The following is a 15437-nucleotide window of genomic DNA, read 5'->3' on the forward strand; positions in this document are numbered from 1 at the left end:
GAGACAGCTCAGGGCACAGGAGAGTATGGAGGGACGGACACTGGGAAGTGGTAACTATGGGAAAGAAGTCAGAGGGGAGCTGTTGCATTGTGGTAAACTGTGGTCAATGACGACACAAGACAAAGTATATGTGAACTTCTGTATGGAAAGTGAATTTGCTCTGTAAATCTTCACCCAAATCACAATTAAAATAAATAAATAAATAAGAAGAACATCATACATGAAGAAAGCAAAAGTCATTAAAAAGACAAGAAAGGAAAAAAAAGACCAAAATGGATGTCAAAAGAGACTCTGAAACTTGTTCTTGGAGAGTAGGTGAAGCAAATGAAGAAATAACAAGATGAAAGAGCTGAACAGAAGATTTCAAAGAGCAGCTTGAGAAGACAAAGTTAATTATTATAATGAATTGTGCAAAGACATGGGGTTAGAAAACCAAAGGGAAGAACATGCTAGGCATTTCTAAAGCTGAAAGACCTGAAGAAAAAATTCAAGCCTCAAGTTGCTGAAATATTCTATGGTCAAAATATGGAATGATACAGGAAACATCAAAAGAAGATGGAATGAATGTGTAGAGTCAGCATACCAAAAAGAATTGGTCAGTGTTCATCCATTTCAGAAGGTGGCATATGATCAAGAACCAATGGTATTGAAGGAAGAAGTTGAAGCTGCACTGAAGGAATTGGTGAAGAGCAAGGCTCCAGGAATTGATGGGATGCCCTTTGAGATGTTTCAACAAACAGAAGATACACTGGAGGTACTTACTTATCTATGCCAAGAAATCTGGAAGATAGCTACCTGACCAACTGACTGGAAGAATACTTGTACCCATTCCAAAGACAGATGATCCCACAGAATGTGAAAATTATTTAACAATATCATTAATATCACACACAAATAAAATTTTGCTGAAGATACTTCAAAAATGGCTACAGCAATGTATTGACAGAAATGCAAGCTGGATTGAGAAGGAGACATGGAATGAAGGATATCATTGTTGATGTCAGATGGATCTTGGCTGAAAGCAAAGAGTCCCAGAAAGATGTTTACTTGTGTTTTATTGACTATGCAAAGACATTCAACTATGTGGATCATAACAAATTATGGATAACGCTGAGAAGAATGGGAATTCCAGAACATTTAATTGTGCTTATGAGGAACTTGTACATAGACCAGGAGACTACTGTTTGAACAGAGCAAGGGAACACTGCATGGTTTAAAATCAGGAAGGGAATACATCAGAGTTGTATCCTTTCACCACATTTATTCAATCTGTATGCTTAGCAAATAATCTGAGAAGCTAGATTATATGAAGAAGAACATGGCATCAGGACTGGAGGAAGAGTCATTAATAGCCTGCAATGTACAAATGACACAACCTAGCTTGCTGAAAGTAAAGATCACTTGAAGCACTTCCTGATGAAAATTATAGACTATAATCTGCAGTATGGATTACATCTCAACATAAAGAATATTAAAATCCTCACAACTGAACCAATAAGCAGCATCATGACAAATGGAGAGAAGACTGAAGTTGTCAAAGATTTCATATTACTGTGTTCTACAATCAACACCAATGGAAGAAGCAGTCAAGACATCAGAGGACAACTGCAAAAGACCTCTTTCAAGTGATGAAGTGCAAAGATGTCTCTGAAATCTAAGGTGTGCCTAACCCAAGCCTTGGTGTTTTCAATCGCATCATATGCATGTGAAAACTGGGCAATGAATAAGACCAAAGAAGAGTTAATGCTTTTGAGCTGTGATATTGGCTAAGAATACTGAAAGTACCATAGACTGCAGAAGAACTAACTGGTCTGTGCTGGAGGAAGCGCAGCTGGAATGCTCCTTGGAAGTGTGAATGGCCAGACTTCATCTCATCTACTTTGGTCATGTTGTCAGAAGGAACCATTCCCCAGGGAAGGATATCATGCTTGGTAAAGGGGAAGGTCAGCAAAAAAGGGGAATGTCCTCTACGAGGTGGACTGACACAGTGGCTGCAATGACGGGCTCATATATAGCAAGAGTTGTGAGGCTGGCATAGGACCAGGTAGTGTTTTGTTCTTTTGTACATGGGATAACTGTGAGTCAGAGCAGACTCAATGGCACCTAACAACAACAACAACAGGTGAATATCAAATGCAGCAGTAACCACTCAAAAATAATTATGGGCTGAGATACTCTCAGCTAGAAGTAGGGTTGTGAAAAAGCATAATTATAACAGTAAAAAATAGTAGTAACAGCATCATCCCTTTGCATGGCCTGAACATGCCTTCTTCAGTCAGAGCTGTTTTAAGGAAAATCACAGTTGTCCTCCCTCCAGTTATTTTAAAGAGAGAGGGGCTACCCTATGTGTCATTCTCACTCCAGGTCAGAATGATGTACATGGTTTGTTCTGTTCTGTAGCTCTTTGTACTTACTGTGTTACTTGTCATCTTGGAATTGGAATAGCAAAATCCATCAGATGTAAAATCACCTTCTAAACAACTCTATTATAAATAAAACAAGAATAAAGAACACTGTCATTTGGGCACCAAGAGTTGGCTGAAAATGCATATGACATATGGATGCAAATATTAACATGGCTCAGAAGGAAGGTTGGGCAATCTACTTTCATAGTGATACCACCTTGGAAACCCAAGGAGGGGTTGCTATGAGTCAGGTCCAACTCGACCGCACATAACAATAACAACATGTAAAAATTTAAAATTTAATTCATAAAGACAGTGAAAATGAAAAAAAAAAATCATTGTAGTGACTATAGAATGGAAATACAGGAAAATTTTCATGTTAAAAAAAATACACATTTTTAACTTCTAAAGAAGTTCAATAAGTTGGAATAGGCTTTTTAGAATATTGAGTCAGTTTGTAAAAGTGATGAATTTTCCTTTTATTTTTTTCCTTACCCTGGAAAAGGTCCTACTTTATTATTTCATTGTACATATTACTTGGGCATGTGTTTAGACAAGTCTGTCTTTTTTGTATTAAATACTTTTTTGTATTAAATAAGATCAAAGTTCCTTTTCAATGGGGAAAACACATTTACTTACCTGAATAGTTCCACAGTGACTACCACAGCAGCATTTGGTGGATGTACAATAAATTTTGAAATGAATGGGATTGAAATGAGACCCAAGAAAATGACCAACTTGGCAATGTACCCTTGAATAACCAGGAGTTAATGCTCTAAGGGGAACTTTAAATGGAGAAATAGTGAAATACTGTCTTCCAACCATTATTAAGTGGATTTATGAAAAATAACAACAAAGAATTGTTGTAATTCCTCAGTTGCTATAGTCATATATTATAGTTGACTTTATGTGACACAATGGTGAGTAACATATTTTAAAAATTTATTATTTTTATATCATTGTTGTTGTTGTTATGTGCCATCGAGTCAGACCCGACTCATAGTGACCCCTCCTTGGGTTTCCAAGGCAGTATCACTACGGAAGTAGATTGCCCCATCTTCCTTCCGAGGAGTGGCTGGTCGGTTTGAACCACCAGCCTTCTGGTTAGCAGTCAAATGCTTTAGGCACTATGCTATCAGAGCTCCCATTTTTTATATCATAGTGTCATTCAATATTAGAAGGGAGTCAGCTAGACTCTAAATGGGAGACCTACAGGGGAGAATGTGTTGATAACTAGGAAGTAGCTGTGATGTAATTGAAAGAATGAATACAAGTCAGAAGACAGATTTTATGCACTGACTTGGTACATGATTTTGGGCAAATCAAACTGATCTTAGTGTTCCCATCTGTAAAATGGGGTAATATTATGGATGAAATTGTGTCCCCCAAAATAAGTATTAAAGAAGTCCTGGTGGTGTAAATGGCTAAGTGCCTGGCTGCGAACTGAAAGTTTGGTGGTTTGAACCTACTCAGTAGCTCCATGGTAGAAAGACCTGGCAAAGATTCAGTAAAGATTACAGCCAAAAAATCCTATGAGGGAAGTTCTAGTTTGTCACATGGAATCACTAGGATTTGGAATAAACTAGATGGCACCTCAGAACAATAGCATAATAGTGGAATTTTATGCCTGTGGATGTAATACTATTTAAAATGAGGGTTTTATTTGTTATGTTAGTTAGATCATGCCCAGGTAGGGCAGATTCTAAATCTAATCACTTTTGATTTATAAAAAGATAGACACAAACACACACACACACACACACACACACAAGGGAAGATAGTAACATATGAGTATCATCTACAAGCCAAGGACTAAGGATCACTGGCACATACCCAAAGCTAGGAAAGAAGCCCAAAGAAGGAATCCACATGGCCAAGACCCTGATTTGGAGGCTTAGCCCTTAGAACTGTGAGAAAATAAATTTCCATTCTTTAAAATGAACCGCTTACAGTGTTTATGGTACAGCAACACTAGGATATGAAGACAAGTCAGCAAGCCACTTTATATTCTTGAGGTGTAATAATCATGATGAGACAATAATTAACATAAACCAAAACCAAACCCACTGCTGTCAAGTCAATTCTGACTCATAGCAACCCCTATTGGGTTTCTGAGGTGGTAAATCTTTATGGAAGTAGATTGCTCAGTCTTGCTTTCACATAATTAACATAGGAGTACTGATACTTTCATTTGTTCCTCAGCTGGCCTGAAAGAATCCTGTAATTGCTAGGCAAATTTCCCCTTTAATTACTCCTCACCCCCCCCCCCATGTATACCAAAAACAGAGCCTTTCTTGCTGGAGAGAGGCTAGATTGACATCTACACACCCATACACACACATACACATAGCAAGGGAGAAGGATAAGAGACCAAAGCTACATGAGGCTAGGTGCTGACAGATTTAGGAGGAATCTCAGACATCGAGCATGTGGATCACCTGCAGGGGTTGATAGGAATGGATAGTAAAGAGGATTTTTGGAAGTTTTACTAAGGACTATGTATTTTGGTCCCTTTTATGATTTTCAAGAAACACAAGTAAGAGAGTTCAGTTACTTTGAAATAATTTTTGACTGCCATTCTTTGTTCCTTTGATGAAAAAATCATACTTAAATTGGACCATTTGGGTTCTGGCTTCATATGTGCACAAAGAATCCAATGACATAATGCTTGTGAAAGTGCTTTTTCAAAATTGTAAAGGGCTATACAAATGTTGACCATTATTACTGTCCCTAAGACTTCTGTGCTAATAACAAAGTGAGGACTTCTGGCTACAATGGCTTACGGTTTTTGTTTTTTTTTTAATCTAAAGGCACAGGTTCTAACAGTCTAATAATTCTATAAAAGATTATTTTCTTTGCAGCTGAAAAATGTTAATATTTTAATAACTATGAGAATCATTTAAGTCAACATGCTTTCTGCTTTGTCTTCCCTGTTATACTACATGAATCCTGAAGACAAAGAGATCATGGCTTCTTTAATCAATCATTAATTATTTATCACTATTATAGGATCAATACTATGCTAATGCTATGGCATTAAAGAAAGAAAAAAAAAGGCTATCATCTTACTCTTAAGCAATTTAGACGCCCACACAATTAAAGAGACTATTACTGAGTAGAACAGATTATAAGTGCTCTTCTAGGCATTCAGCAGAAAGGTGCATTAGTGAGGGCTGGAGCTATCTGATAAGGAAGAAGTGAAGTATCAGATGGATCACCAAAGATGGGTAATGTTTGAATTGGTGGAAAGAAGAAAGAACATTTCAGGTAGCAAATGTCAAATGTACTAGAAACAAAAGCACAAGGTGGGTATTGAGTAGAATTTCCTCTTATGAAGGAGCAATTAGTTTCACTCAACAGAGCATGCATGTTAGGGAATAAGGTTGAGAAGGTAGTCTTCATCTTAAAATTTGTTCAGAAATGTCATAACGTACATGTTATATGATAGGAAATAAAAAGTCAATAAAGATGTTGGAATAAGAGAAGATAGAAATGGATTTATCATTGACAGGAAACCAAAGACAGAGAGGTCAAGTAGGGAACCCCTGTGGTCAACCCAGAGTACCTGGATGGTGCAAATGGTTAATGCACTTGGCTATTAGCTGAAAGGTCTGAGGTTCAAGTCTACCCAGAGGTGTTTCAGAAGAAAGGCTGGTGATCTACTTCTGAAAAATCAGCCATTGCAAACCCTGTGAAGCACAGTTCTGCTTTGACACACATAAGGCCATCAGAATCTACTCAATGACAATTGATTGGGTGGTCATCCCAGTATGTGGTAATGACATCCTGGTCTAATATGGTGCCAGAGGAAAAAGAAAGGTGTTACCTTCTAGGGACCCTGGCAGCCTTGTTGTTGTTGTTGTTGTTGTTATGTGCCATCGAGTCAGCCCTGACTCATAGCGACCCCTCCTTGGGTTTCCGAGGCAGTATCACTACGGAAGTAGGATTGCCCAACCTTCCTTCCGAGGAGTGGCTGGTGGGTTTGAACCACCAGCCTTCTGGTTAGCAGTCAAGTGCTTTTAGCCACTATGCTACCAGAGCTCCTCCTGGCACCCTTAGTAAGTGCAATAAATTATTAGTGGACTGACAATGTAACTATTTAAAACCTTCATAGTTAGCCTGTTGCTTTTAAGACTTAACAACAATCTACTGTAACCTAACATGACTTACATTTGAGAGACTCCCCCACAAGTCATCATTCTTAGCATTTCTGTAACTGAATTTCCTCAGGTAGTGAATTATTCCTTCTTGGAATTTCTTCTCACTCAGAAAATCCTTGAGCATATTCAAAATACAAGCTCCCTAAGGGGGGCGGGGAAGATAAAGAAAAGGTACTGTGATATTTTTATAACGGAAGCTGAACATGTGTGATGTCTGAAAAATGAAGAACAGATTAAAAGGTAGAAGTAACCTGGCACCAACAACTTAAACTGTTGATTTTACAGGTCTCATTATGTATCTCTTGAAGGCAGTGTTTCCACCTGCACACAACATTTAATACCTTGTTATAGGAAACTGCATCAAACATTTCCTGTATTTGAGTAGGAGTTTCTGCTGGATTGGAAATAGGGCGAGATGAATTCAATGAATCCTTTGCAATTGCTTCAAAACATACATTCAGAAAAGAATCATCCTAAACAAGGGAGGAAAAAAAAAAAGAAAGAAAACATACTAAGTTTAATAATATATTCTTAGAGGCAAGTATTCAATCAATATTTTGTGTAAGACATTCTTTCCATTTTATGTATCTTCCTGTCTCCTATTTTCTACTTCATAAATTTACAAATCTAACATTCCCTCAGACATCGCCTGAATGTTTACCTTATAAAAAGCCCTTGGAAATAAAAGTAACACTTCCCATTTAGTGAACACTTAATATGTGCCAGAACCTTACATCCATCACTTGCAATCCTGTCAACACTCCTGCAAGGGAGATACAGTACACACATTTTGCAGGTGAAAACATACGAAAGTTCAGGATTAAACAACTCAGGGAGTACATAGCTTGTAAGAAGACACTGAATTTGAATCTATGTCTGTGTATATCATACTGGATCAAATGTCCCCCCAAAAGAGCTAATTGATCATTCTAACCATCGTGATGTATGGATTTGGGAAATGTCCAGATCCTTTATGTCTGTAAAAAAAGACATATTTTAAGAAATCCCTTCATCCATTTTCAGGAAGCCAACAGGTCTTTTGGAAGTTCTGGAGGACTATGACTCTAATCATATTCAATTCAGGTTATAAGCCCAGAATTCTGCACAGGACCTAATAGCCATGGGCATTACTATGTCAATGTATATGGACAGTGGTAGTCTTTCTTCTCACCTCACATACACAGCTGTATATTTGTGCTACTCTGCTCACTCTTCTGTATGAAGCTTCTATATTGACTGTTTTTTTTAAAACCCTAATGTCTCATTCAGTTTTATGACTTGTTTCATGTATCAAATATAACACTACTTGTTCAAATAACATAATGTCACATTATTTTCTTTTTAGCATTGACTAAAAAGTTTAACAATGTATTGATGATTCTTTAGGACATATAATGTGATACACAAAATGGTAAACTTACAAATTGTAGTTCTGGATATGTAGCATTAATAGAGATAAGCTCCATGTATGTTGCAAAACCTTCATTGAGCCAAATGTCATTCCACCACTCCATTGTAACCAGGTTGCCAAACCACTTGGAAGTAAAATTTCGATTTTAGTAGGAGTTAAACAAATACAAAAATTATTAATTGTAGAAGAAAAAAAGAGAATTTTTCCCTCTTTGCTACACTCTTCTCTTGAACAGCTGCCTTCTACTTATTTCTTTGCCTTTGTATTCTCCCTGCCACCATTGCACTTTTCTTTCTATTGTTCCCTTCTTGAACAGCTGCCTTCTACTTATTTCTTTGCCTCTGTACTCTCCCTGCCACCATTGCACTTTTCTTTCTATTGTTCCCTTACTGCCTCTAACTCCCTAACTCTCCAGCTCCTATTCCATCCTCCCAACATTTCCTAGCTGTTAAATTTCATATTAAAGAAGAAAATGGCATTTTTTGTAGGGTAGATTTTCTCTTTTATTTTTGCATGATGAGAATAATTCCACCTTGTCTTTGATTTATGGTTCAAACCAAAAACCAAATTCACTGCCGTCGAGTCAGATCCAACCTCTACCAACCCCTCCTTGGGTTTCCGAGGCAGTATCACTATGGAAGTAGATTGCCCAACTTTCCTTCTGAGGAGTGGCTGGTGGGTTTGAACCACCAGCCTTCTGGTTTGTAGTCAAATGCCTTAGGCCCTACGCCATCAGAGCTCCCTGACTTATGGATACTACCTTATAAGTATAAGGATAAATATAAGCTAAAATGCCCATGTGATGTACCTTTTTGATATTAACTAGCAGGTACTTAAGAAAATCATAATTCATTTAGGCTCTCAGATTATTATATAACAATACTGATGAGGAAATTTAAGTGCCCTGACTTACTTCAAGGGATTAAGTTGGTCTCTAAAAAAATAAAGGTTGGAGATCTAAAAATATATATTAATAAAATAAAAAGGATGCATAAGGATAATCTAGATAGAGATTTAACCTTGACCTACATTTAATCTGTAACAGATTATATATTATTATTTGATGTGTTTTTATATTGTTTATTTACTAATTAATTAATTTTACATATGCCCAATACTATGCATCTAGAATACCTATTTTAGAATTGCAATCTCCAGAATGACAGGGAGTTTAAACAAGATTCTAAGATTCAGAAGAGTCTTATTATAATCATAGAACAGAAAGTGCTGGGTCTGTAACTTTTAGAAACCACTTAAGTACTATTCCTTTTCTGAGTCTTTTGAATCATTTTGCAAGTGGGCACTAATCTTCCCAAGGGCATATTGAGAAGGGACAGAAAGCATTTCCTGTTAGAAAAGTGGTACATATGAGAGGCACAGGTTGGTTATCTGGCCAGTTAGTGATAGTTTTTTCATTCATTTAACAAATATGTATTGAGACCCTACTATATGCCTAGGTGCCATGTGTTAGAAATACAAAGATGTATATGATATAGCCACAGCCCCAGTACAAATGATGGAGGTCAACTGGTAGACAAATAAATGCAGTCAAGTGTTATAGGTACTATGACCGATATCTGGGCCAGGAATAAAGGGGATTCCAGAGGAAATGGTCAGTTCTGTTGGGTGGAGGGGGCGTATAGGGAGTTAAGAAATGATTCATTACCTGAGTCTTATAAATAATCTTCAGGGAGTGGTTTGTGCTCTAGGCAGACCAGATAGCAGGAGAAAAGGTTCAGAGGGGTGACAAACTGGCATGTTTAGGAAATGGCAGGTAGTCTGGATGGGTAAAGCTCAGGATGGGTAAGAGATGAAACTGGAGAAATAGGGAAAGATAATGTCATGAGGGCTTTGTAGGCCATGCTAGACCCCTGACCCACCCAGTTGGCACTGGGGAGTCTTATCTAGGGTTTTACACAGAGGAGTGATACACCCATAGGGAGATCAGTGGGGAAACAAAATAGTCAGTGCAAAAATTCTATCTGCTGCTTCAGCCCCAGACTCTGCATCTCCATAAAAGAGGAACTATTAAAAGAAGGCCCACAGAGAGCATGGAGACTCGGAGGTAAAGCTTTCAGAACATTTCCCTACAAACGTGGGACAGAAAGATAAGGAATCCCCAGACTCAGTAAAGTGCTTTAAAGCCCCCAGTGACTAATGATCAAAACACCTAAAATGGGCTGGTGGGGAGATTCTGAACCAGAGGAAGCAGCTCATATATTCTAAAAGAGCAGTGCTGAGCATGGCCTCCTATGTAATTTGTACTTCACTGCTTAACACAAACAAACAAACTTGTGATTATGGTAATAAAAAAGGATAAAGTTAGTAATAATAAAAAATAAGATATTGTGCTGGATTCTACAATGGAATGATATTTGTTTACATGGTGAAAGAAAATTTCCTGTGTTTTTAATAATTTGCTGAGTTACTAGGGATTTTCAGAAACAAGAAAGAGTAGAAATAGTCTCTTGATATCTGTAGACTTCGTTTTACGATTCCATATTTGTATGTAATATAGTGTTGAGAAATGGCCCTTGGGAATCTTATCCTGAAAGGGCTGATAGTAGTAGTAGTGGTCATGGTCACTGTCATTAATAACTAACACTTATTGAGTGCTTACTATACGACAGGCACAGGCATTTCCTGTATCTGTAATCCTCATAAAAGTTTTATGAAGCAGGAACTACTATTAAATTCATTTTATAGATGAAGACACTGAATCTTAAAGACATTATGCCTGCCCAGGGTCAAGTAGCCTGTGAATACACAGACTTGAAGTACTTCATTATGGCCATGTAATCACAGGTTCCAACTGAAGGGAGATTGATTTTGTCCTGGATTGGAATGCCAGGGAACTAGGGAGTAAAAGTAGAAATATTTTTAATAGACATCTTTTTTTGTAGGCTTTCCAGTACTGTGCTCTATGTCTGCACAGCCCATCCTTCTTTACCAAAAGATATTTGAATCACTGCTTTGCTTTGAAGGGTTTTAAAGGATAAATATAGTGGTCACTTCCCTTTTGAAAAAATTCCAGTATGAATCCCATAGTCTAGAGAATGAATCCTTTGCTACTTGATGTTTTGTGTTACAGTTGGTAATCCCTAAGGTCCCCTTTATAAGTAAATGGTGTGATTTTTATGTTGTTTCAAGAAGATTGATGGGGTTCTGTATAATTCTCTTTGGGACTGATATTAAGAGAATGTCATGGAGTGCCAAGTACCTGGTGTGCTAGTTCATGGGCTATGACCTTGGTAACCCACAGTTTGTCAGACGCAGAAGAGGTCTTGGGATCAAAGAGCAATGATGTCTCTCTATATGTGATGAGGCCCCAATTTTCCATGGCTCCAGTCTCAAAGTCAGGAATGGCAACTAGATCTAAGAAGTAAGAGCAATCACACTTGATCATTATTGATCCTACATCCAAAGTAGGATTTTTTCTCTCATCTAATATATTATATCATTTCATTCAGTAGATAGAAGACATTCTGACTTCATGGAGAATATCTAGATACCAACATAGTGTCTCAGAGTTAGACTGTAAATAATGAATACCCTTTATCAAGCAGAACGAACTATTTCAATGTAGTTTTAGTTGTAGATAGAGTTATATACGGATATTTAACTTTCTTTTTTTTCCCCCCTCCAAATGGTTCTGAACTCTGAAAATACTTTGGATTCATTACTGCTAAGAAAATGAAATACATTTTTTAAAAACACTAATGTGGTATTTTGTATTATATATTTTACTACTGAAACTTTTCAAAACTGAAAGTTATCAATTTCTAATGTGTTTAAGAGCCATCACAATTTTTGGAACATATAATGAACTCATTTCTAAAAAAAAAAAAAAAGGGAGAGAGAGAGAAAGATCCAGATCCAGAATTTTAATTAGTAAAGAATACCTTTTAGAAGCAATCTCTATAGTCAATATTTCAATTGGTATTTTAATCACATAATGTCCTCTATAAGGAGCCTGGGTGATGCAGGTGGTTTCTGATCGGCTAGCCTAAACATTGGCAGTTTGAACCCACCCTGCAACTCTCTGGGAGAATGGTCTTCTAATCTGTTTCCAAAAAGATTACAGCCAAGAAAACCCTATGGAGCTCAGTTCTACTTGATGGCAATGAGTTTGTTTGTTTGCTTTAATGACCTCTGTTATGAGCAAGACTTCTTCCAAGGCAATGGAAGAAAACTCTGTACTTCAAATCTTTCTGACCTTAGGGAGGAACCCAAATTCCTTTCAACACTGAAAGGAATTTCTAGCTTTCTACCTCCTAAGAATGAAAAAGAACCATTTTTAAGCAACTCATGTATAATGTACATTGTTTTAGGTATCATGGAGCTGGCTCAGACTCATAGCAATCTGTGGTAGTTAAGCTTATGTGTCAACTTGGCTGGGCCTGGTTGAGTGGATGGGCAGTTGGATACAGTTATTCCCCATCATGAGATTGGCAATCAACTCGATAGTGGAATCTACTGGAGCAGCTGAGTAGCTGCCTTAAGGATGTGATCTGCTTCCAATATACAAGAAACAGCTTTGAGGAAGGTCTGCAGCTTTTGGCATGCTTGAATCCAGCATGTAGTCATGTCATTATTCAGCAACCTGACATGTTGTCTGTCTGTCTTGGGACTCCTAATGGTCTTGTATCAATGTGGTTTGGTAATATCAGAACTGTGCCATTTTGTCAACCTTGGGCTTGTTAGCTTCACCAGCCAGCAGCTGCCTGTGTGATGATACACCTCTAGCTCCAGTGGCCCGGGAGCAAGAGGCAGCACTGAAGCCCAAGGTCCAGGAGCTTTCACCCAGCCCCTAGGGCCTGGTCCTTTGAACTCAGGCTTCTAGCCTCCCAAACTGTAAGCGAATAAACTCCTGTTCGTTAAAGCCACCCATTTGTGGCATTTTCTGTTAGCACGAAGTGTCCGAAACACAACCCTATGCAGAACAGAATGAACCACTGCTCAGTTCTGTGCCATCCCCACAATCATTGCTATATTTGAAACCATCGTTGCAGCTTTGTGTCAATCCATCTCATTGAGATTCTTCCCCTTTTTCGCTGACCCTCTAGTTTACCAAACATGGTTATTATACAATCATGTATAAAACCAAAAAACCAAACTCACTGCCATCGAGTCATACCCAACTCATAGAGACCTCTCCCTGGGTTTCTGAGGAGGTATCACTACGGAAGTAGATTGGCCAACCTTCCTTCCAATGAGTGGCTGGTGGATTTGAACCACCAGCCTTCTGGTTGGCAGTCAAATGTCTTAAGCACTATGCCACCAGAGCTCCCAATCATGTATAATGTATATTAATTTATATCATATGCCCTATCTATGTGTATTTCTTAATATACTTATTTTCTTAATGATGGCATGATACATGGAATTCACTGATAAAAATAATTACTTTCCACCACTATGGAAATAAAAATACCACTCCATACTACAGATACTCTCTGAATTGTCTCTTACAAATGTATTGTTACTCTTTTTAACCACTTTCATAGTTAAGTATGAATGATGCCATTTAAAAACAAAACAAAAAACTTGTCTTGCTGTTATATTAGAAAAAGATATAGACCAGAGATTTGAAGAATTCTTCTTGTCTTACTTCTTAATTTTCTTCTCCTTTAGAAGCAATTAGGGAGCTGCGGTGGCGTAGTGCCTAAGGTATTTGACTGCTAACCAGAAGGCTGGCGGTTAAAACCCACCAGCCACTCCTCAGAAGGTTGGGCAATCTACTTCCATAGTGATACTGCCTGAGAAACCCAAGGATGGGTTGTTATGAGTTGGATGTGACTCCACAGCAGTGAGCTTTTTTTTTTTTTTTTGGTTTAGAATCAATTAGTCAGCTAAGCAGATATTTCTCTATACTCAAAGAACCAGATTCAGCACAGCTCATACAACTACTAGGACACACTTAGCAGAATCTTCAATTAAATGAGGTAAGTTAGTGTCAGGGTCTTCCCACATTCAGCTAGGTGAATGTTTTCTAGAAGAGCATGCACATTATTCTTAGGAAAGTCTCTAAACCCCTTAATATTAGATGTAATCTGTTGTATGCTTATGTGTATTTTTCTGAGGAGGAAGTCCATCTCCCTTATCACATTCTTAAAGGGACAGGACTCCTGTTCAGATAAAAACATTATCAGTTCCCCACCCTCACTGGCTGGCTCAGATGTGGCTTGTTTGGAGTACTGCTAAATATATGATCGAAATTTCAAGCAGAAACCAACATTTATAAAGTATTCCTTGAAACAATCACTCTTTTTTCACATTTAAAATTTCCTGTCATAATGAAAAGTGGTATATTGTATAAATGTCTGGTAAGACTTGGAATATTTATATATACATTCATACATTGTGCAATTGTGGAGAAAGGAAATAGAAAAATTAACATTGACGAGAATGATAGTGTTTGCAGCCAAAGAAAGATCACAGGTCAGCAATGAATGGACTGTTTCTTCCCAAGTAGCTACACATAACGTCAGATTTTTAATATACACATATTTCATTCACAAGTCAATTGTACATTTGTTCTCAACATAGGGAATGGCTAGTGAACAGAACTTTTTGGCTGTCACAATTTCAAGTAAATAACTAGGTAAAGCCTGGCCTTTTCTCTCTTCTGCCGGGAATGTAGAAACAATTCAACTGCTCCAGTCTCATAAACTGTTTTTAGGATACTGTCGTGTGTCTTTATTGGGACTTCACTCTTTCTTTAGAATTGCTTTCTTGAATTTCTTTTTCTGCTGTGATTTCAAAGCCTCATTTAATAGATGTTTGAATAGTGCTTTTAATTGAGAATAAGATTTATCAAGTGTTCACCTCTTGAGTAAGTATTAGGGCAAAAGTGATATCTAGCAGTGTTTAATCAACCTAGGTAAAATATAAATATATATAGTAGTTAAAATTGTATGTCAACTTGTTTGGGCCGGTTGAGTGGCTGGGCAGCTGGTAGTAGTTATTCCCCATGATGAGAATGGCAATCAACTCCATGGTGGAATCTACCACAAGCAGCTGAGTCGCTGCTTTAGAGATTTGATCTGCTTCCTGTACATAGCAGTAGCTTTGGGAATGGTCTCTAGCTTATGGCATGCTTCAATCCTGCATGTAGCCGTGTCACTGTTCAGCAGCCTGCCATGCTCTACCAATCTTGGGACTTTCAATGGACTTGAATTAATGGCCTGCCATTTGGTTTGGTAACATCGGGACTGTGCCTTTTTATTTGTCAACCTTGGGGTTGTCAGTCTCAGCAGCCAGCAGCTGTCTGAGTGAAGAAAAGTCTCCAGCTTCAGTGGGCTGGGAGCAGGAGGCAGAGCTGAATCCCAAGGTTGAGGGGCTTTCACCCAGCCCCTAGAGCCTGGCACTTTGAACTCAGACTTAAAGCCTCTAAACTGTAAGCGAATAAGCTCCTGTTTGTTCAATCATCTCATTTGTTGTATTTTCTTGTCAGTAGCA

The 15437-nt window shown here is 37.9% G+C and overlaps 1 protein-coding gene across 1 annotated transcript in view; it reads right to left on the reverse strand.

Annotated features, from left to right (window-relative positions):
- ERAP2 (endoplasmic reticulum aminopeptidase 2) overlaps window positions 1-15437 on the reverse strand; it is a 61508-nt gene that overhangs the window by 35719 nt on the left and 10352 nt on the right. Inside the window, exons 4-8 of the mRNA XM_007942559.1 lie at window positions 11197-11351; window positions 7987-8100; window positions 6907-7038; window positions 6576-6707; window positions 2415-2483 (exon numbers count right to left, since the gene is read on the reverse strand). Coding sequence (XP_007940750.1) covers window positions 2415-2483; window positions 6576-6707; window positions 6907-7038; window positions 7987-8100; window positions 11197-11351 — 602 coding nt within the window. The remainder of the gene's footprint in view (window positions 1-2414; window positions 2484-6575; window positions 6708-6906; window positions 7039-7986; window positions 8101-11196; window positions 11352-15437) is intronic.

Source organism: Orycteropus afer, unplaced genomic scaffold (assembly GCF_000298275.1).
Source record: "Orycteropus afer afer isolate SDZICR_OR568_19922 unplaced genomic scaffold, OryAfe1.0 scaffold00093, whole genome shotgun sequence".
Taxonomy (NCBI): Eukaryota; Metazoa; Chordata; class Mammalia; order Tubulidentata; family Orycteropodidae; genus Orycteropus; species Orycteropus afer.